The sequence below is a fragment of the Sceloporus occidentalis genome, unplaced genomic scaffold (assembly GCF_023333645.1).
Source record: "Sceloporus occidentalis isolate IW3139 unplaced genomic scaffold, rSceOcc1.0.p SCAF_8, whole genome shotgun sequence".
NCBI classification, from domain to species: domain Eukaryota; kingdom Metazoa; phylum Chordata; class Lepidosauria; order Squamata; family Phrynosomatidae; genus Sceloporus; species Sceloporus occidentalis.
Window position 1 is genome coordinate 12949548 of NW_028316988.1, and position 23482 is coordinate 12973029.

The 23482-nt window shown below is 47.5% G+C and overlaps 1 protein-coding gene across 3 annotated transcripts in view; it reads right to left on the bottom strand.

Moving 5' to 3' along the window:
* Window positions 1–829: 829 nt before the first annotated feature.
* LOC149307958 (nuclear receptor subfamily 6 group A member 1-like) overlaps window positions 830–23482 on the bottom strand; it is a 56614-nt gene continuing 33961 nt past the window's right edge. For 2 of the 3 annotated variants that reach the window (XM_089534750.1, XM_089534752.1), the window contains exons 4-11: window positions 10996–11226; window positions 9312–9367; window positions 7088–7245; window positions 6736–6966; window positions 5868–6122; window positions 3055–3176; window positions 1831–1983; window positions 830–1127 (exon numbers count right to left, since the gene is read on the bottom strand). In XM_089534750.1, the coding sequence (XP_089390876.1) occupies window positions 1039–1127; window positions 1831–1983; window positions 3055–3176; window positions 5868–6122; window positions 6736–6966; window positions 7088–7245; window positions 9312–9367; window positions 10996–11226 (1295 nt within the window). In that variant the 3' untranslated portion in view covers window positions 830–1038. The remainder of the gene's footprint in view (window positions 1128–1830; window positions 1984–3054; window positions 3177–5867; window positions 6123–6735; window positions 6967–7087; window positions 7246–9311; window positions 9368–10995; window positions 11227–23482) is intronic. The other variant, XM_089534751.1, reaches the window with a different exon arrangement.

Here is a 23482-nt window from a genome sequence, read left to right on the forward strand (position 1 = left end):
AGGTGCCAAGTGTCCAAACGCAGAAAGGGAGCAAGGACAGAGCAGATGGAACTAGGCTGTGGTAAGAGGCAATTGTGGCAGCGCTTGAGGTATATCTCTCAATCTCTCAACCTTTGGAAACTCAAAATAAAGGGAATGCTCCACTTAGTAGGAACATCTCCTGCCCTGTTTTACTCTCTGGCCTTCAAGGCTGCATCTGCTGCTGCCTGGCTCAGCCCCCCTTCCCCAGAAAAGAGGCAATGGAAGGAAGGAGGCAGGAAAGGTCTAAGACCACTGAGAGTATGGGGCTGCCAGTCTAGCCTCTCACATGCTATATTCCCTTCCTCACAGTTCATGAACACAACTGACTGAGAGCTACTAACAGGGCCTGGAATACTAAAAGGGACTTCAGGCAGCACAGTGGTTGATATAAGTGCCTGCATGGATGTGTGGATGTGGAATAGGAATGGATGATGTCTCAGGGAGTGCCTGAGAGGGGAAGGCCCCCCAGTTTGAGAGGAGTCAGCTGCCACGCTGCCCACCCACCTGCCTGCGCTCCTGGGTTATTTGGCATCTCTAGGGGGGGAAATGAACCTGGCTGATTTCCTGAGAAAGATGAACCATTTTGGGTGAGCATGACCTGCAGAAAACTGCAAAAACAGCACCTTTCTCTGCTTGAGGTAGTCTTAGTTGTCGGCCCCAGCCCCCCTCCCCACCCCTCCCCGCCCCAAACCCTCATTACAAAAGGCCTAACCCTAAAAACACTGTAACAAACATCTTCACATTTTCTGTAAACTGCAAGAGGGGCCACACTCGGACAGGATGCCATGCATGGGGGCAGGGGAGGAGAGTGGGGAGGGTGGGGTGGGGTTGAAGATCATACATTCAACTCTGTCATGAAATAAATATTATAGGAAACGAGTTTTTTTAAAAAAACACAAAACCCACAAAACACAAAAACCAGGATTCCTGCTACAATGGCAAGGCTACCCACTGCCCTGCCAAACAGCCATTTCGCATCTTCAGCCTCGAATGCAGGGATCCTCATTCTCTTCTTCCTCACTCTTTACTCACGCCACCCTTGCAGGAGTGCAGCACGGCCTTAAAGAGGAGTGGCAGCTGCTCCAGAGGGACACTCACCATTTTCCCTGTTGAGGGGAAGGGAGAGATTAACCCACACCCCCAACGAGCAGCTGACCCACATCTCACAGTACAGGGCACCTTCAGCGCCTCTTTCACCCCATTCATGCCTTAGCTTCAAAATGTTCTTTTTTTTGGGGGGGGGGGAATCCCCAAGCCAGAATAGCCCCCCTGAGAGGCATTTGGGGCTTTTCTTATTGTCTCTCACCCTCCAGAACTTCTGGATGAAGCAAGTGAAAACTTGCTGCTCTAGGCATGAAACCTGTTGGCTTGTAGGAAGAAATATTTTACACAAGTGTCTCATCACCATGGAAGGCAATGAAGCAATTGCATGTCCAGGATGGAAAGCCTTGTCTCTTGCTGCTGGAAGTTTCAGGGCCTTCAGGAGACACTGAAACAGGAGACACAACCTACCCACGATGGGGAAAGGCCTGGGAAACATATTTTAAGTTTTGTTCTTGATTCCTCCTGCCTGACTTGTCTGGAAAGGAAAGCACATCAGCTACTCGGGATTCTGGGATGTACATCCCGTCAACCTCCATGAAATCCTGCCATCCTCCATGAGCAATGAAATACTTCATCATCCATGAAATCCTGAAAACTTGTCTAAACACTTGGGGAGAGGCAGAGAAGTCGCTTCTCTTGTTCCAGTGTGGCCACTCCATTGCCAGTTTCCCAACAAGGTCTCTCAAGAGATCGTCAGATACTCACCTGCAATGTATCGGATCTCCGGCAGGCACATCATCAGATCCGGGAACCGGGTCGGCTGGTGGGGATACTTGAACTCCATGAAATCCTGGCAGACGTACCAATAGCGTTTGTTCAGCTGCTCCAGTTGGGAAGCATTTGTCAGGCCTCGAATATCTAAAAGGAAAAAAAGTTGCCACTTGAACGGGACGGAGACAGGGCAGGAACAGCCATTTCTAACAAACTCCAACCCCGGAGCCATGCCAACTGTAATACCAATCAAAGACAGTGGGGCAGAAATCATCCTGGCCCCAGAGGGCCAGTCTTGCCACTTGACAAATGATTCTAGTGATAGGATAGAGAGAGAGGGTCTCAGAAAGAATGAAACATATGATATGCCTTGGGATTTACAGCTCATAACCTGGGTTTTCTGTTCATAATCTATAGAAGGAAGAGTTTTCTCTCTGCATTCTCATAGAGCGGAAGAGCTGCATCTCCACCAACCTCTTGAGTACCTTGCTGAGACCAGGAAGATCATCATTCCTAGAAAAGTCCTGCTGCAACCATACACTGTATCTCCACCAACCTCTTGAGTACCTTGCTGAGACCAGGAAAATCATCATTCCTAGAAAAGTCCTGCTGCAACCATACACTGTTATCTCCAATCCCCAGTAGACAAGATCTTTAGTCAACAAGAGGAGCAGGTGGGAAGATGAAAAAAGGCATCCCATAAGAGCTGCCTGCAGCCCAATGCAATCACACTGACTTAAAATATCACAGAGGACATATGAGAAAGAGGAGGCAGCAGCTGTTTAGAGGGAAGGGTCTTTCTCCCTTGCTTCACCCCAGCCCACCTTGATAGCCTTTTCTGGGCTCTTCTTTCAGTCACATCAGGATCTGAACCCAATCCTGCTACCAGGGAAACAAGCAACGTGGGTTTATGTCTGACGTCTATTCCAGCCTTGAGGTCAATAATAAAAAGGCTGTCATCAGAGAAAGACAGAGCACTAGCAAAGACAGAGAGAGAAAGAGAGAAAGACAGGCAAAGAGAAGTGTAAAAAAAGAGAAAGCGATGGGGAGAGACAGATAGAGGGAAGAAAAAGAAAGAGGTGAAGAGAAAGGAAGGAAAGCAGAGAGATATGCAGAAAAGAAAGAGGCAGAGAAAAAGAGAGTTGAAAGAGAAGTCAAGCCATGAAGAGGAGCAGAAAAGAGAGTCTCTTAACCAAACCACCCCCTCATTCTCCTTACCTTGATTGAGAAAGTTAATGGCTTTCATACAGGCATACTCTTCCTTGCTGATTTTCAGTTGGCTGAACTTGCGGTACAGGTAGATGAGCCGCTCCATCACTTCCATCCCTTCTTCACTAAACCTGTCAGGAGAAAGAAGGAAGGAAGGAGGGGACCCCTCTGTGTCAGACAAGACCTCAGAGAACTTGACTCTTTTTGGAGGGAACCAACTTGGGGTTCAGAGGAATTGCTGAACAAAGGTGGGATGACACTCTGGATCCCAGGACATTTCCTAAAAGTAACATTCCAAGCTTTGCCTGAAATTCTGGGGATGGGGTAGGCAAAGCTAGTCATGTCTTCAGGCTGTGGGACACCTAAACCCATCTCTCTGGCTAGGTAAATCTCACAGATCCTTCCCACATCACTGCTCTCTTGGGACTCTCAGCCTTGCTGTTCTCAAAGCTTTCTTGTTTAGCAGTCAACTCCATGAAGAAAGGCAGGGTTTCCTTGATGCTACTATACAGACAGGGAGACCTTGCCATGCAAAACCACAGGAGTCCCTGGCCCGGTCCTTCCTCCCGGCACATTCCTGAGCAGTTTGCAAAAACTGTACCAAGAGAGGAAGCAAGGCAGGTTGTCAGGGAAGCAATTTTGGAGGTGATGAAAGATGCTGGTCAGAAGGCATTCCCTTTCTCTCACAGAGCATCTGTAGGCATAAGCATAAGGCCCACTGCCACTCCTCAGAAGTGCCCACGCTTCTACTGGACACTTGGCACATACTGAAAACCAGGCTAGCTCATCCTGCTGCTCTATGGACATAGTGTGATGGAAAGGGAGGCACGTGAAACCTCTCTGGACTGGCAAGGGGTCACACACTCCAGTTTCCTTTGTGTTGCACCATCACTTCTGAGAATGGCTGTGTACTTCTCTCCCCACAGCTGGTCTGCGGCTGGTGCAATTCTCTAGCCTTAACTATATAATTCCTGATAAGAGGCTGATTAGATGAAAAAAAGATGTCATAAATTTGATGCCAAATTGCAAAGATGCTGTTGGAAAAAGAAAGGGGAGGGAGGGGGAGAGGAGATGAGGACCGAGCCAGACTTGATTTACAGAGAGGGTAGGAGTTTCAAGGCAGCAGAAACCCTTTGCAGGTCAAGGATTCGGGAGACTGTTACTGTGAGGAGGAAAAGAGGAAAGGGGGGAAGTTCTATAGGGGCGGGTGGTTTCATGTGTACTTGGTACAGTAAGGATAGACAACTAGGCAGGTCCAACTTTTGCCCCTGTGCTTCCTCCATGGGATGCAGTGGAGTGTCATAGTACACTGGAAGTGCTATCACAGTCCTTCAAAGCACCATTTTCATTCAGTTTGCAGGCAAAAACACAGGCTGGGCATGTATTAAACTGCCATGTTGGAGTGGGGTTTTCAAGCAATTTTTGGACTCTGCAGGCAAAAATTAGTCCCCATCACCAATTTTTTAAAATTGGGAGAGGACTCTGACAATTATGACAGAAAGTTAGGAAGCTTACATGACCCGAAGCTTACACTCCCCCCCCCTCCATTCTAAGCTCTATTGAAACACAGGAGTTGAAGCACACAGGAAACTCAAGAGCAGTTTAACTGGCAGTAAGAGGGGGCAAACTCCTACATGTCATGTGGAAAGCCATAGCTTTGATCTTAGTCTAAATTTACCCATGTGGGAGAATGTGAGTGCCCCAAATAAGGAAAAGTAGTCCTCCATCATGACCACCACCCAATGCTGCTGGGCTTTGGGCAGGTCTTGCTTTTGAGCAAAACTGAGTTAGAGTCCAGGTGATTAAGAAAGGATAGCTATGTGTGTGAGAGAGACCCCCACCCTAATCTGCCCTGAGCTCTTATCTAAACAAGCCAGCCTGGCATTTAGAAACATGTCCCTCCCCAACACCTCTGATTCATGAGTGGTAGGGTCACTGGGAGCATCGGTTTGCCAGCACAGTCTTGGCTAGTGTCAGGCAGATCTCCCAGCCATCCAATTTATGCCACAGAAAACATTCCTCTGACCCATGGGGACCAGTGGGGGCTTCATTCTGTGATCCAGGTTCAAAACACCCAGAATTGGCAGGCAGGTGCCCTCTTGCTGTGCACTACTGTCACTGCACCTCCACAGCACAGCTGGAAAGAAGGTAACACTTGCTGTTTGGTGCTTGCTATTTGATCCTTCCTCCAATGGAGCAACTGAGCTGGCTCAGAAAGAGTCCCACTTCCTTTTTCAAGGCTCTCACCACTTCAGAGATTACAGATCTCCAAAGCACTCTGCACACCTGGGAATGTTGCATGTGTATATATACCTCAGTGCCAGAGATCTCAGAAAAGTTGCTAGTTTGGATGACAACTTTTAGAAACCCCCAACCAGCACCATTCTGGAAGCTGTCATCCAGACAAGCAAATTTTCCAAACTCTATTCAGGATTAAAGTGGGAAGAAGGCCCCTGTCTGTTTTTCTCTGATTAAAGAAGGGGAGCTAGGAGCTCAACAAGCAATCCAGTTCAAGTCAAAGTCTCCTAAAGACAGAAGCTATTCAGGGCGAAAGTCTCTTATTTCCTCCTCATTGAACACAGATGAGGGGTCACACTATGGCTCTTCCCCAACGACTGAGCCCCAAAACCACTGCTCTTCTGTTCTGATTTTCACATAAGAGTAGGAGACAAAAGCTGCACAGCGAGTCTGTCTTTTCTTAAAGATGGGGAGAAGCCATTTTTACAGTGGCATCACTTGGCTAAGGTGAAGCACTTTTGGCTGGGAGAAACCTCAATCCATCTTGCCCACAGTGCACCCGTCTCCCGCTCCTCCCTCCGTACCTCTGGAGCTCATCATCAGAGGGGGAGTACTTGGAGGTCACGTCAGCCAGATCCCCGAAAATCTGCTTGCTGTAAACAGTGAGAGAGGAAAGCAGGATCAGCTCCTGCCAAGTAGAGCTCAGGAGGCAGGTGTAGTCCTTGATGGAGAGTTCACAGAAGAATGGCAGCTTCTTGATCCAGGCAATCTGGCGGAAGAGCAGCTCATCCGCCAGCCGACAGAGCAGTGCGAAGAGCTCAGCCTGAGTCACTTTGTACCTGCAGGACAACCATAAAAAAAAAATCACAGCACTTCAGGCCATCAAGGATCATCTAGCTCATCCTCCTTGCCAGTATAGGAGAGGAGCTGTGAAAGGGGAGCAACTGATTACTTCCTTCCTCCTCCCCCTCTTTCCCACTTTCTCTTACAGCAATAATCTGGAGACATATGTCAAGCTGGGAGGGACGGTGTGACTGCTCCAAGGTTACCCAGGAAGCTTCACAGCTCACACAGGACTAGATCTCCCAAGTCCCAGTCTACCACTCATAAACACTATACACATCAATCTTAGAGTAAGGCCCCATTATTTTAACCTTGCTATATGTCACCTTTAGTGTCGTGCCTTGCCAGGAGAAACGTGACATACAAATAAAATAAAAGTAAAGAAATAAAGAAAAATAAAACCAAAACATATGACATAAACTTGTCGTAACTTAGGGCAGGGCTGGGAAATGTGTGGTCCTTCAGAGGTTCTGGGACAACAACTGTGAGCCTTCCCCACCTCTGGCTATGCTGACTAGGGGTTGCTGGAGGTCTGTATGAGCCCCACCACAGCTGTAGGATCTCAGCAGGTCTTAATCTAGCCCTTCTGGGCTGTGGGCGAGAGCTTACCCATCTTCAATCAGCATAGGGGTGCCCAGGGGTTCCAGGTCCTCCGCAGACACCAGCTGGCTGATGAGGAGGCCATGGGACTGTGGGTCGTGGCTTCGGGGCTGGGAGGGCATGATGGCTGTGTGAGCTGGGCAGCTCAGAAGGTGCGGAAGGTACTGGTAGGGTGCAGGCACTGGCGTTCCCATATACTGATCCCTGAGTGCGGTGAATCCATTCAGCTCCACAGACCTACTGGAGGCAAAGTGGGGAAAAACAAAAAGGGCATTGAGAGAGAAGCAAAGGGGAACAAGGCAGCTTTCAGCCCCTGCCTGAAACACTCCTGGACCCTCTATTTCCCGACTGTGAGTCCCACCTTGAGGACGGGGTCGAGACTGGGGAGGGCTGGTTGCTCTCCGACACCCCATTCCCGGGGGAGCTATTATCACTGTCCCCATTGTTGCTCCAGGAGATGTTGGCCTCCCCTTCAAACTCCTGTCCGGACATGATCCGCTCGATCTCTTCCTCGGAGATCTGCCGAGGAGAAAAGGAAAGAGCACAATGAGGGAACAGATAAAGAAGGTGGCATCTGTCCTCCTATAGAAGCAAAGCAGGGGAGGGGATTGGGTCCTTCCCATCGCAAGGGAATCCTGAGCCACATGTTCAGCTTTATTTGTCTGCAACTACTCCCCAGGAGACAGCCTTGAGGTACTGGCTACCTTGGGTCCCACTCTCAGAGGAAGGCTGTATATACATTAAATAAATAAATAAATAAATAAATAATATAAAATAAAATAAAATAAAATAAAATAAAATAAAATAACAGGCAAGATGGAGGAACAGACAGCTAGCGGCAAAAGCTCTATTCTGTCAAGGGCCAGACTGTGATCCTAGGAGAGACAGATTCAGGCCCAGGGCCTGAGGTTCTCCACTTCAGATCTTGTGTGTGTGTGTGTGTGCGCGCGCGCACATGTGTGTGTGTGTGTGCACGTGCGCACGCGCTTAGGATGCCTTGACAGCTGGGCTTTCAAAGATCTATTTTGCTAATCTTTCAGGCAGCTTCTGGCAATCTGTCAGCTCTGATAGGTGTCCCTCTCTTTTTAAAGCTTATTTATGGATGAGCTTGCTTCCATTGTTTTTATGCTAGTTTGTAAACTGTCCTGCAGACTCTAATGGATATAGGAGACACATACATAAAAATGCAGAGTAGAAGTATCCAAAATGGATTTTTAAAAAGAGGCAAGCCAAGTCCTTGCTTCAGAAACATAGACTGGGATCTTGAGTCTCAATCTGGTTGTCTGATTTCCAACACCAGGAAGAAACAACAAGCTGAATTTCCAGCACATTAAGGCATAGGGAAATGATGACTCTGTTTGCAGGGAAGGAGCACCAGAGCACCTTTTAACAGGCAAGCTCTGTATTTTTTCCTCCAAAATAATATCCCCCCAAAACACAAATGTCATCCCAAAAGGGACGTTTGGCTTTACTGCTATCTCAAAGTAAGATGCCAAAGGCTTGCTCCCCACCATGTCCTGTTCCCCCCTTCCTTGAGTTGCCATCTAGAAAGTGGTCATCATTTCTCACTTCTGTGGCAGGGAGCGATTGGGCAGAATTAGCACACATTTTACAAGACATCTGCAGACAAGCTGGAGCATCAATCAGCCAGACATTTACTGGGTGCCCTGCTTGAGACAACTTCAGAAATTGCGATGTGATCACGGGGAAGATTTACGGAAAGCTTGGCAGGGACTGAAGGGATTATGTTGTCTTAGAGAAGGGCGGAAGGGTTGCCACTGGGCCAGAGCGATTGCCAGCTAACATCTCCCTGAGGCAAGGGGAAATGGTCCAGACAGCTGCAACGTCCCACTGCCCCCAAGGTGGTTCCACTGAACTCCTCTGATTGTTCTGACAGGAAAATAAACCGCTTCTTGTAATAGGAAAAGGCCTGATATGGAGTCAAATCATTAGACCATCTAGATGGACTGCTTACACTGATTGCAGTTCTCCAGGGTTTAAGTCTGTCAGAAATCTGCTGTCTGCCATACTTATCAATTGACAATAACTGAATCTAGGACTGAAAAGCAGCGGCTCTGCCAGTGAGTTATGACACTGAATCAGACCAGTGGTCCATCCTAGCACTGTCTGCACTGGCTAGCAGCAGTCTTCCAGAGTTTTAGATGGCAGTCTTTCTAATTCTACCTGAAAATGCAGGGGATTGTCCCTAAAGGTATTTTACATGCAAAGCAGAGGCTCTGGGAACTGAACTACAGCTCTCCCGCCTTTCCACATCACTCCAAGGTACTACAGCCAAGATGGAAAGGGCAGCAAAAGCTGGCCATACCTCATCTTATGTGTTCCTTGCACATCTGCTACATCCATCCATTTGCAACAGGCGGCAGCACAGAAAACTGGGAAAATATCCCTGCATTCTGGCTTTCTCAAGTTCCTTGGAAATTAAAGGGAATCAAGCCTTTTCTCTAGTTTATGGCCACCTTGCCTTGAATCATAGCTCTCTAGGAATGTCACCAGGTGCCAATGGCTGAGTGGGGAAACTTAAGCTAGAAACAGCTGGGCTCAGTTGCCCCAAAAGGGCAGCTCACCTGGACTGGTCCAATGCTCTTGTTCCTGCCTCCGGGCATGCCGTCTTCGCGGATTGCTGTGTTTGGGGGCGGGGGGAGACATGTAATAAAAGATCAGATGGTTGGAAATTTGATACCCTTTTTATAGGAGGGCATAAGATCCAGTGTTTTTGTGCCCAGGGAATGGATGGGATCATACAGCTCTTCTAAGACCAACAACAACAATAATAATAACAGTGCTGCTAATGATGATATGTCTTATCATCATTGGTACTTCTGGTACCAATAGGGAGTATAACAGACAATAGCCACTGGTGGTCCTAACCTCCATGAATTTTGCCAACTCCCTTCCAGTTGGCAGACATCACAACATCCCATGGCTACAAGTCCCACCATTAAACTGGACACTGTGTGAAGAAAGCCTTCTTTTTCTCTGTCCTGAATCCAATCCAACCCTAAGGCAAACCTATTCTGGGATGTTCTTGGCAAGAATTGTTCAGAAGAGGTTTGCCATGGTCTTCCTCTGAGACTAAGAGCTTGTATTCCTGGACTATGGCTGGGTGCTGCCAGTCTCCCTCTCGTGGCCACACTCAGGTGCTGCGGACATCATTCCCAGAAGCTACAGCCTCAAGTGAAGAATATGATGCTGCTTTAAACTTGTGTCTCTACACCAGCTAAACAAATGTTTAAAACCCAACATCTCACCAAACCAGAAGAAGAAAACAACTTCAGCAAGAGTGTTAAAGAGAAGACAAGCCAGAGAAGTCAAAAGTGCATCAGCATAGCTAAAAAATCTAAGCAATCTTTGGAAGACACACACACACACACCTTCAGCTGGTGTCAAAAAGGCAAGCAAAAAGACACACCAAGTGAGTTTCATTGGGGAGAGTCTTCCAAAGATGGGGTGCACTCACTAAGAAAACCATGTCACCACCCGCCTTTTTTCAGAAGATGGTGAGATGTAGAGAAGAACTAACAGAGGTGATTCCAAAGCCCGGGGCCAGACTTAATTAATAGCCAGAACTGAAACAGCAAAAAAATTGGAAGTTGGCACAAAACCTTTCACAAGGTGCCTGGCCAAATAGAATCCAGCCTTTGGTTCTCTCTGAGAAGATAGTAAGGGAGAAAAGGACTTTAATAATTCCGAAGTTATCTGGTTTTCATTTGTTTCATCTACCAGTGCAACATGTAATGCAAGCAGACCTCCATCCACACAGAATTTGTGGAAGAATGTACTTAGTGGCTGGCATACAGATATGAAGAAAGGAATGAACTCGAAAATTGAGCTGTTTCTACCATTTGGGATTCCAGCCTGAGTTTCTCAACAGCGCCCAGGAGAGGGTGCTCTCTTCACATTTCTCAGATCTGTCCACACATACGCTTTTTGTCTTAAGTAGAAACAGCACCCCCAAACTGCTCCAAATCCTACACTGCCAAGGAATCTGGGGTGCCATCTACAAAGGGCGACCCCTTCTCTGCATCCAACACCCACCTCTGCACCTGGAGATACAGTTAAGCAGCTGAAACAATGAACCTGATCTCCCTCCTCAGTTCAAATCCTGTGGGATCTGCCCAGGGATTTCTGTTCTAGGCCTAGTGGTTTTCTGGATCTTCCAGCCAGGTTGATATAGGTCAGGTTGATATGACTCTTCCTCCCACCAAACCCTGCCCTGAGCAGCAATGGCACCGGGCCTCGCAAGGGTACCTTTCCGGTTCATCCCCATCTGGAGGCATTTGAGCAGCCGGCAGTACTGGCACCTGTTGCGCTGCTTGCGGGACATGACACAGTTCTTGTCGCGGCTGCATCGGTAGACCCGCTTGTTGCAAATGCTCCGTTTGAAGAAGCCCTTGCAGCCCTCACACGAGATGATGCCGTAGTGGAGACCCGTCGCTCGGTCGCCGCAGATCAAGCAGGTGCGCTGGTCCACCCGGTCATCTGCAATAGGAAGGACACCAAGGTGAGGCTCACAATAGGCAGCAGAGACAGACCAATTGACTCAACCAGCCTGAGTGGGTTGATTCTGAGAATGGGGCGATTTGACATTGATGCTCATGGAAGGGACTGGGAAAAACAGAACCCAAAAGGCAGGGCTTCACAGTTTGGAAAAGTTACTCTTTTGGGACTTTTTCTGCTGGGATACAAGGAGGGGGCATGGAGTAGTTGTCAGAGATGGGAGACATCACACCGAAAGAAAGACAGAAGGCTGAAGCAACCGACTTTGCAAAGTCAGACCTCATTAGCCCAGATCTGCAGTCAACTGTAAACACAGGACAGACGATGGCTGTGTCCACTCAGAAACGAAACCCAATGCCACTCATCTTTGGTTGAAGATTATTTCAGCTATCTTTTGCTGCCAAGAAATCATTGCTATTTTAAAAAAACAAAAAAAAATCCCTAAGTGATAGCAGTCTCTGGCAATGAACCTCCATTCTGCTCCCTTGCTTTCTTTACTCCGTAGATCATCACTGAGCCCACATAAGACATCCCAGCAGAGTCACTGGGAAGTCCAGTGGGAAAGGAAGCCACCCTCTGCTTCCCACTCCATTCCAAGGGACTCCAAAAACGGACAGCTCCTTTCCCCACAAACAGGTGCAAGCCAAATCTAATTCTGAAACCAAGCTTACCCCAATGCAATTAAAGCAAACAGCATTACAGAGAACAGGAATGACGGACAAGTTTTTTATGACCAGATGGGGACAGAAAAGTGTACTGCAAAATGATGCAGCTTGCTGCCATGGGAGCCAATTCTGACCTCTGTGGCAGGCTCACCGCCGGCTTTTTGGGACAAGATCAGGACTGGAAGTCACTTCTACTTCCAGCTTCTGAGTTTCTCCTTGAGCCTTTGGCAGGGGTCAGTTGTTTTGAACTACTACCCGGAGCAGAAACTGACCCTTCCTATTTTGTTTCTTCCAAAATGTTCTTTTTTTATTTGTTTTGGGTATGACTATAGAAAAGGCCTGGATTCTGTCGGGTGGTTCCCTTATACTTTACAGATCCCCACAAATACACACATATCCTCACAGGCAGCATCTTGACAAAGAGCAGCTCCTAAACAGACTTTGCAGTCACGAGTTGCATAATCTGGGTCTTTAGTTATCTGATGACCACAGAAAAGGGGGATTAGGAGTCCTCTCTGGGTGGGATTTGACTCCTTTGCAATGTCTTCCCCTCTTGCTGCTTCCAATCCCAATCAAAGCCATAAATCCAGAACTGACTTGCATTTGAGGGGGAGCAGAGTTGGGGGGAGGGAGCTCGGTTTGGCCAGACATCTGCCCCACAGCTAAAACCCACAGTAGGAGGGACCCTTGGCAAGTGTGAAAGGAAGGCAGAAGACTTTTGCATAACAATGCAGGGTAGGTTTTAAACCCAATTTACAAACTCCAGAAATGTAGAAACCCCAAACTGAATAGCGCCTCATCTGTGAAAGAGGCTCTAAACCAACAGTTTGCTGATAAAATGCACAAAGATACAGCATGGTGGTTAAGGAGAACTAACAGGTAGAGAACCAAGCATTTCTAAATTGTGCCAGCTTCTGAGTTCTGGAGGATGTTTCATCACACAAAGTGCTGTGAGTAAAGCCAAAAGTCATCAAATGGGGTACCTCAACAGCGCCACCAGGCTAAAGCCTGAGAGAGACCTGGAAAGCTGATTGTCAGCCTGGAAGACTACAGCAGCAGCCTCCTGGCTGTGGCCAAAAGCTTCTCCAACCCCAAATGGCCCCTGGACAACCCAGAGGGGCTGAGGTCTGTAGCTTCTGACCTCTGCAGGTTTTCACCCTCATTCATGACTGCTCTTTGCAAAATGGCCACAGACAGATATAGCCATGACCTTTCTGTTTGCTGCTGGGCCTTTTCATGGGATGCAAAATGGAAAAGAGGGAAGAAGAGGTCTTGAAATAGCTCCTTCACCTTGAAGTTTGCATCAGGCCCCAGAAAAGTAGTAGAAAGTGCCAATTTTCAGACCAGATGCTGGCAGGAGTCCTGCTCTCCAGTGCCCAGGCTTTGAGGCAGGCCTGGGGAGAAAGACTCACCAGCAACAGACTTGCTGGAAATGGAAAGATAGTTCTGCTCCACTCAGACATGGGACACTTGGATGGCTTTGTTCAGCCCCAAGATTTGGAAACTGGGCCACTTACCAAAGGGCTGTGGGAAAAGCAGGGGCCCCAAATATTCCCGCTCAAGTCTACTTGCTAGTCCTAAACAGCAGCAGTGCTACCAAATCAATGAAACTTGTTTAAATACTGGCTTCCAACTCTTCCACTGATTCAATTGGTTGTCCTACTCGGAACTAAAAAGACACTTCAAATCCCTACCATTAGTATATAAGTCAACACTTTTTGTTTGATGTATTTGTGTGGCCTGTTGATACATTCACTCCTAAGCAAATAAATATAAACCAAGCTTTCATTCAAAAAGAAAATCAAAAAGGAAAAAAAGAAATTTTCAGCACAGCACAAAGAAAAATCAAACATTCTGTATAAGGCATGGGAATCGCCATAAATCAGAAATGACTTGAAGGCCTACAACAAATGTTGCTGGACTGCAACTCCCACAATCGTCCCCAATGGCTATGCTGGCCAGGGCAGCTCTTCCAGGTGTTGCTGAACTGCAACTCCTAGCATCCCTTACCAAATTGGTATGCTGGCTAGGACTATATCTGAAGGGCTGTATGTTTTTGATTCATGCTCTTCACCAATGTTTCTAAACATAGTGGTTGCTGGACTGACGTCAGTCTGTGAACCATTGGCTAATGGTCCACTGAAAGTTTCCAGGAAAGAAGAAAATAATTGTAGCCAATGGGCACAATTATGGTACCAGTCCTTGGAACATCGTAAAGAATAATTCCCTCCCGAAAACTGCCAATCCACAGTCCACGGTTTGCAAGCTCTCCAATACACAGCTGGAGAGACCATCCTCAGAGAAGCAAACTCTGTCTTGGAGTGACTCTCTTACTAAGAAAGGAAGATGCAGGAGGAGCCATCCCAAAGGAAAATAAGCCAATCAGAACCAGGAGAGAATGAGGTGTTTGGGGAAAAAGCAAAAGTGCAACTCAAAGCTTTTTTCTGTGTGTGGCACCCACAGCCAGAAGACACACCACTACAGTGACCTCAGAAAGCAAAAATGCATGGTTCAAGAGGAGGAAATTGCCTGTCATGGATCCCTCTAGAAATGTTTCTTAAACCCCAGATCGCTCCATACTGGATGCTGTGCCATCTATATTCCTGCCAATCCTCTTCCCCTAAAAAAGAGATATAGCTTTTGGCCAGGGACACTGGGGGTGTGTTTGCGTATCTGTGTTTGCCTCTTTCTGGGAGGATCTTCTGGAATTTTGCTGGAGGAGAAGACCTCTCCCCACAATGGCCAGTGAATTGATCTCTTATGACCCAGCCCCCTTTCTGGAGGAGGAGGAAGGTTGGGGAGGGGGAAAGAGTTTAAGAAACCCAGGCTTCCTGCTTGGTGAATGAGAAGGCTGAAAAGCCAGATTGCCTTCTGGGGCCAGCCCCTTCCCCATGAGGACCTGTAGAAAGTTAACCCTCTGTTAACCAAAACATGGCCGCATGGGCCCAGCTGGGAGGCTGGAAACAGGCAAACAATCTCTCTTCCCACACTTTTACAAGTAGCTTTCTTATTTCCTGAACCCAGAAAGGATCAATATAAGGGCCTGTTGCATTGTTTTAAAAGAGGACACACACACACACACACACACACACACCCTTCAAAAAGTAAAGCCTCTTCTGTCCATGGCAAGGAAGGATGTTTCCGTAGCTCTCTGAATCCACGCCGTCTCCGGGTGTGAGGCAGCAGGGGCCTGGGCCCCGTTGTTTTGCAACCAGAAATCTTGAAAACACACTTGCATGGAATGCAGGACACATTTCAGAGCTGTTGCACACTTGCCTCAACCTTTGATCATTCCCAGGATTTCCAAAATCCTCTTTCCAGAGCTCACAGGCAAGTGAGCAACAAGGGGGGGAGACCCCCACCCTGCCTCTCAACAGGAATTGGAGAAAACACTTGAGCGAGCGAGCCTGGCATTTTTTTTCTCTGTGTTTCTGTGCAGCCTTCCCCATCAAGAGCCCTTTCACAATGGCCTGCCCAGAAGAAAGTCCCTCCTAGGAGGCATCAGCCCAGAGAAAAGAATGGAGGGTCCATTGGTGGGTATGTTTTTCAGACCCTTCCCTTTGCCTCCTCTTCTCATCTCCCCAGTAGGCTTCCAGCTTTGCCCTTCCTGGAGGAGACACTGGGCAAAATTTGGTTAATGGAGAGACCCATGTTGAAAAACATCCTTCCCTCTCCCCTTCCTGGCCTCCTTTATTTAAGTGAGTTCAGATGCAAAACCAAAGAAAAACAATTCTCAGGAGATGAAGGGCCTTTTTGGGGAGGCCAATGTATGCTTGTGACAGGGAAGAGAAGCAGAAAGGTCGAAGAAGCCACAAGGCAAGCGGAAGCCCCCTCCTCTCTGGGCCAAGCACAAACAAAAGCAATTAATGCCGCTGGGCCCCCTCCCCCTCCTCTTTATTCCAGGGTCTTAGCCAAGGAGGGAAAACTACAGGCAGAGGACAATTGGGGAGGGATCCTCTTGTTTTTCCAAGCTGGGGCTGTAAACTCCACCAAGGGACCCCTGACTTGCAGGAGGCCTTGCCCATAAACCTTCAAGTCCATCACTTATTGAGAATATTAGGTAAAGTTTTTGTCCCCAATCCCTCAGCAGTCAAAAGTAGAAGATGAATTTGTGGCAGCACTCACATGCACAGAACCACCACCAAGCACTCCAAATTTTAAAATAACCAGAGAAGTATTTGCAAAAGCAACCAGCTGGCCCTTTCAACCAGTACTAAAGGCAAAGGAAGAAGTTCCTCCTCCAGTGATAACCCCCAACCATTTGCTCTCTTCTCTCAGCCAAGTCTTTACCTTCCCATGCCTCCATCTCATGCATTGGCTGGGGGGCTTCAGAGCAGCCATGAAGAGAGCTGGGGGGATGGAGGTTAAGCAAAGGCTTCCCGGTCCAGCTCACTGCCCCATGGCTGGTGGTGGGGTCGGTGGTAGCCCCTCTCTGCTCCGTGCGGGTCTCACAGGTCAGTTTACAGGCTGGTCACGTGATGCAAAAGTTCAAGCCTTAAGGTCACAACTTGCAGAGGAGGAGGGGGAGCAGAGGGCCGGCAACAGCATGGAGCAGTGACCGCACTGGCCATGTGCCATGTCTTGAGCATCAGTGCAGCTGAAGCTGCTGGCCAGGAAAAGGATCAGACAGGGTGGCTCCCAAATCTATTTGTTGGCCACAGGCCTACCAGACTTCCCTAAGGCAATATAGGTAGCTGGGGGCTTCTGGGAGTTGAAGTCCAGCATGCCTGAAGAATGTGCAGGTGCAGGCACACTTGTGCCACATGCAAGAGGTCCGATCCCTCTGACATCGAGACATCTTTCAGTGAAAGAAAATCCCCACCCTGGGACACAAGCAAGTTGCTGCTGATACAAATCCCCCAAGAGGTTTCAAACTATTCTAGCTCTTGCCAACCCCAAAGTGGGTGCTGCTACTCATCTACCCAAAGAGAGGGCCTGGCACCACTTGGACGCTGTTTCATCACTTGGCTCTCACACTTCTCCAGGAGGGCAGCCTAAATGCAGCTTGAAACCCACCCCCCCGCCCAAAGACCTGGGCAAAGGGGGCTCCCCTCCTCCCCAGCCCAGTTACCTTCCATAAAGGTGGCCTCTGGCTTTGTCCGACCCTCTTCAAGAGAGTAGCCACCCAGCGCTAGGCCAGGCCAGCTGGACAGGCATGGCTACAAAGCGGGCAGCTCTCTCTGGCTCCTGACCTCTGTGCTGAGGAAAAAAAGGAGTCAGCCGGACACCAAAACCGCCTGCCTCCTGGCCACTGAGGCTAAGCCAATGGCACTGCCGGCGACCTGCCAAAGGGGGTGGGCTGGAGGCCCCCTCGGCTCAGGGCTTGGCCTCCTCTCCCTCCCTCTCCACAGGCCTCCTCAGCTAAGCCAAAACATGGCACATCCCCAAGCATTCCCCACTGCCCCCCTCCCCACTGCCGGACCCTTGTGAAAGCAAGAGGGGAGGACTGTATGTAGTGATTTATCTGGAGAGGGATGCCCTCTTGCCACTGGAAGCAAATATTTGCTGAGGTAATGAATGGGGGGCCTGCAAGTCTCGCTATAGTAAGTAAGCTGCCTAAGGAAAGGGGGGGAGGGTGCAGAGATGATTAAGATTTTTTGGGGGGGGGACACAAGGGGGGCACACAAGGAAGGAGGTTTCCCCCAGTTAGGGGGTTCCCCCCCTAACTGGATGCCTGGATTAAGGGGCCTCCAAGGACGGCTGTATTTCAGAGGAAGGGCTCGGCAAAAAATTCTCAAAATTTGTGTGGCTCTAGATGGTCCAAGCTGACCCATGGTGAGATACGATGGGTACAACCCTTCATCAAGATTAGAAAGGCCAAAGACTCCCCCAGCCCTGCAGCAATGGACGCTTCATCCACTGTCCCAAGCCCTGGACGGAATGACCACACTGCCAGACAATCCTGATCCGCCACCCCAAGCTTATGCTGAGCTGAAAGGATTTTTCCGCACCCCCAAAAGAAGCATCCAAAGACGAGAGAGCGATCCAAGCTCATTCACAGGTCTATCCTCCTGCCTTTAAATCTTGCCCTTTGCTTCTTGGAATTTCCTCCCCAGCAGGTTTTTCTAGTGCTGCAAGAAACACGAGGGCCATTCTTTAACATTCCACCTTAAAAACATTAATTTATAGAACAGTGGGAGAGAGTTGCACAGCCTCAGAGCAGCCACCAAGAAGTCCAGAAAAGATCCCCAGAGTATCTTAAAACCTGGACAGGCTCATCTGGGGAGACTTTTAGATAGCTTGGTGTTCAGAATCAAAAGAATCAGAATCATGGTTACCAAGATGGGGGTGCTTAGCGCTGGAGGAGGAATATACCATGGTTCAAGTGGACAAGAGAATCATTTGTTTTGTGTCACAAAAGAGCAGCCTGTAACAGATTTTAAAAACGTAACTGTCTAAAGCTACTTTGGGGGAAACGGAAAAGAGCCTCTTTTTAATAAACTCTTAACTGCAGCTGGCTACATTTTGGGGCCAATTGCAACTGTAACAAAATGCTTCCTAAAACTAACTTCCCAAGCTCTCTGGTTGGATCTGATGGTCTCTTGTTCACTTTCTGGTCTCTCTGACAGAATTTAGGCTGTGATTGTGAGGGGAAAAGCTTTTCCTTTTCAACTTACACTTTGAAAAAAGAATAAAACAAAATGCAAAATGAGAGAAGGAGGTTTGTAGGCACCACAGCTGGGAGCACCTTCCCTTCCACTGTGGCTCTCTCTAAAGGATGCTCTGCAAGGCTGCATAAAAACAGCAGCCAAGAAGCAATTGGGTTTTACTGCAAGGCAGGAGTTCTTCAAAGGCAGTCCTGCCTGAAGGCCTAATCCAAACTAATTATGAGGGGCTTCCAGGAAAGGGAGGATCCTGGTAGCTCTGACAAATCATGGCTTCTGAGGGGGTGAGCAGGCTGGGGGGGGGGGAGAGAAAAACTGCCTGAAAAGTCCCTCTCCCATCTCCCCTCATCCTGGCCAGGAGCTACAAGCAGCTTCTCATCCAAGAGGTTTAACCCATACACTGAACACCTCCTGATGGAGAATGTTACTCCAGAGCACAGACATTTTGCTTTTGGACTGCAACTCCCAGAATCCCCTAACTCAGATTCTAGGAGTTGGAGTCTGATTTATTTTTCAAGTTCTGATTTATTCTAAATTTATTTTGTATGTGCATGTTGACAGCAAAAACATCCCAAAGCTGCATGGACACCCACCACCGAAGCTTGGTTTTCTTTTTGCTACTCGAAGGATATGAACGAACGGATTCCAGCTGCAAGAACCTGAACATTAGGAAGACCTTCCTAAGGGTAAGAGATGTTTGATGGTAGACTAGACTGCCTTGGAAGGTTGGTGGGTGTTCATTGGAGACCTTTAAACAAATATTAGGATGGAGCGCTTTAGCTGCATATTCCTGTGCTGCAGGAGGTTGGACTAGACCTTCTAACTCTGTGGTTCTAAATTCACACCAATAGCATAATTTAGGGACAAAAGAAAAGAAAATATAAAGACAGGAGGTGCATTGCCATGCATCACAGGAGACTCCAGTAAATTGCATACTAAGAAAAGATTGGATATAATTGTTTTTGAATGGACATAATATACAGTACTACTGAATGTTTCTTTCCCCTCAAAATAGACCTCTCTCTCCTGACATTGTGCATCACCACACATCACTGTACATAATGGCTTTAAGTTACATACTAAGGCAGAAATAGGCATTAATTATTTATGCTCTGCTTTTCAACTCAAAGATTACAATGCAGAATGTTTTCTTCCAACTATGTAGAGTTATTGGGACACAGCACAATGGAACTAGATCAAGACTACACAACGCAGGTCTGGGCTGTGGGTGTGTGACTGAGAGTACAAAGATTTTGTGAAATGGACACAATCTTAGCGGTGAGTTCATTTGCGAGTCTGTCCCTTTGAGCACTGAGGGTTCTCAATGCCTTCCTCCTTAGAACAACCAAAACTTTGTATCTTGTATTTAGCGCATCTAACATGATTGCTTCCAGTACAACTATGGATACAAACACACAGTATGGAAAATATTCCAAGGCAAAATCAGAAAATGTCCCATCCCACATTTATGTTGCAAAGGCCCAACATGCCTGCAGTCCTGACTCTTCTTTCCAAAATGGAGTAGTGTGGCAAGCTGAACGCTAGAGAGCAGCAGCAGGCAGACCTGAAGAAGCTGGCAGAAGGTACAAAATACAGCTATTTCCCCACCCTTGGAGTCAAGTAAGAGAACCAATTAAAGTTCCGCTTGTGGGCAGGTAAGGCCTTTCACACACAGGCAATGCAGAGCCAAACAAGGACAGCAGAGACGCTGCCATCCTAGGAGAGCTGAGGGTATGAATCCTTTTCGCCAAACACGCACATGATCCTCCTATCAAGCCCTAGATGGCATTTTCCCCGAGTAGTTCTTCTCTCTTTCACAGACCACATGTTTTTAAAAGAAAAATGAAAGAGGCATGCAATCGCCATGTGGATAACCATAGAAGTGCAACTCCTCTTTTTGGGTAAAAATAAGAGAGCAGGATTAGTGACAAGAGCAGTTGCAAAGCACTGGAAAATCATAAAGCAGTTGCCACTTGGAATACCTTCATTGGAGCTGCTGCAATGTGTGCTATTTTATGACGTACTTCTCAAAAGGGGTCTTTCAAGTATTGCTAAAATGTTTTCTAGCTGAAGTTGGCTTTAAAAATTCAAAAGAAAGGTAAAGAAACATGCAACGCCATAATATTATCTATCTTCCTCTCTCACACATACACACATTCACTCTCCATTTTAAGGGATACACACAACAGGAATGAGTTCTCAAGTTATTGCTAAAATTATAGTGAATGTTATTCATGGGATGACAAAACTAGAATACAAAAATAACCATTGTAGCTTTCATTCATTTAAGACTTGAGATGCCATAAAAATATGGTGTGAATAGCTTTCAGTCTCTCTGTGAACCGTCTTGAGTCCCAGTTTTGGGAGAAAAGCGAAATATAAATCAACAATAGGAGTCAATCGATACATACTTATCAGAAGCACCATTTTCATACAACGCCTTAGTAACTGCAAGTGGGTGCCAAATTGCCTCATTCTGAAACTGAACTAAGTGGCGTCCGTAACCCTTCAGACAATGAAGCTGGATGTGCTCCAGTGACCCCAGTGGAAGGGAGCTAAACTCTTTTGGAAGCAGAAGAGTGGACAACCATTGCAGGTCATGCCCAGCTCATTGAATGTGTCACAATTAGCGTCAACAGTTTTTAGCAACTAAAACAAATGAGGGAAGGGAAGGACATAGTGTCCTTAAAGAAGATCTAGTCCTCCTGGCATCAAACCAGAAGCTGCCTAAGCCAGTGGTTCTCCAACTTTAGCCCTTGGACTTTAGCTCCCAGAGCCCCTAGCCATTTGGCCAATGGTCAGGTATTTTGAGATCTGAAGTCTTAATCATCTGGAGGATTAAAGATTGAAAATTGCTGGCTTAAGTGATCCCCCTTTGGGGGGATCTCCCAGTACCATTGACAGCACCCCCCCATTGGTTCCCCAAAGGAACCATTTCCAAGGAGGGATGGTTCCTTTGTGCCTGTTGCAAGCAACCCCTCGGACCAGTGTTACCTTGTCCCTGGAGGAGAGGAGACCCCAAATCTCAAAGATGATGGCAAATCTTGAGATTACGGTAGACCCTCCATATTTGCTGGGGTTAAGGGCACAGGACCCCCGTGAGGTCCTCCAGCATGACTTTTGGCAGAAGCTGACAACAGAGTCAATACTGGAGGACCTAGAGATTCCTAGAGGGAACCTATTAATCAAATCTGTGAATAATCAAAGCTGGAAATGCAGAGGGCCAACTGTATTTGGGAAGAGATGGCTTTTTAAAGGAGGGCTCCCCAACTGTTCCTCCTCTGGGTCATCAAATTACGTTACATCAACCCACCGTTTCACAGAGTGCGCCTGCCTACGTCGGTCAGTTCCAGCCTGTTTTCTCAGCACCCTCGTTTTTTGCTCCAGATCTGTCACTTTGCATTAGCACCTTTTCTACTGGCTGCCTACAGAAATAACAGCTTCTGATGTGTCGGCACAATCCATTTGTCCTGCTCTAATTACTTTTTGACACAGCCTCCCTCTCGCTGCAGTCTTGCCTCTCCTGACCTCATCGTTGTATGTTGCCACTCTTCCTCTCCACTTGACTTTTACATGCCGATACATGTAGATGTACATGCATAAGACATGCATCTCCCAAAGACTTAGGCAGACCTCCTTGCTTTATACTCCATCACATCGCTTGGGAGGCAGGCATTTACTGTGCCCATTTCACAGAGAACTGAGGCCAATACACACAAAATGTCAGCAAGGTGATTTTCCAAGGCTTGATTACTCATCATTATGCAATTCTGAAAAACATGTTAGAAAGATGCAACATTGATATGCTATGCTAATTTTCTAAAGCATGAAGGGCAGGGGAGAAAATGAGAAAGAATGGAGGAAGTCTCAAACGGCAATGAAGGCTGCTATTCCAACACAGAAACACAAAACAGGTGTGCTGAACAAGGCAAATTGAATGAAAGATTATTGCTGCATTAACCTTTATGGCAGAGGCAAGCCAGGTTTTGGTAGCCATGTTAAATTGTCTGGAGAAGACAAAGCCAATACAAGAGCCACGATCGGAGAGGGTGCTGTCCTTGCTAAACCATACCCAGCTACATCTGTATCACAGCCAGTCGCACCCCTAGACCCAAACTAAGCCAAGAAAACATCCACTTCACATTGGGCAGGTGTAAAAAAGCCCTCCAAGCCCTGCCCCTGAAATTAGGGCAGCCTCACAGCTGTGCGCATCTGTTTTCCATAAAGTGTCCTGGAATGCAACAGGCGCCTGGGATTAGCCTGAGGGAATCTTTTGAGACAAGGGGGACTCTGGACAAATACAGAGACCCATTTGGAGAGGAAGCCAAAAAGAAAAACAAAAGGCAGATCTTGCTTCTAACTCCTTCTCCACATCAGTGATGGCGTGATGTTCCTAGATATTTTGGGAAGGTGCTAATTCCTTTCATGGATTGCAGTTAGTGTTCAGGCTCTTTCTGAGTTCTGGATGCGAGTCACACTCAAACACATTGTGAAGAAACAAGATACAGGTGGAAGAAACAAAGGGAAGAATTTGTGGTGAGAGGAATAATGGGGGGGGGGTCTTCTATGGTACCTGTCTGTCCCCCAACCTTCTCTCATCCCCATTTATCCATTTCTCTCAGGCTGCAGGAAATTATATGATGCCAGAGAACAATTTACTCCCTCCTGCCCTGGTGCCGTCTGCGTTGTGCCTCAAACCATCACCTGCTAAGACCTTAGATGCACTCAGCTTCCGTCAAACAAGACATCTGCAGGTGCAATGAAAGCCATCTCCCTTTCCCACCCATCCCTGAGCTCTGCTAAGCCTCCAGAGAGAGGGGAAAAATCACTCTCTTGGACTACATTGCCAAGAATCTCCAGCCAACATGTACAGGGATTCTGGGAAGTGTAGTTCAAGAAAGCTGTTTCCCCCTCTTAAAGGAAGATGTCTGAGGATCTTTGTCCTCATTGTGACATGGGCATGAAGTG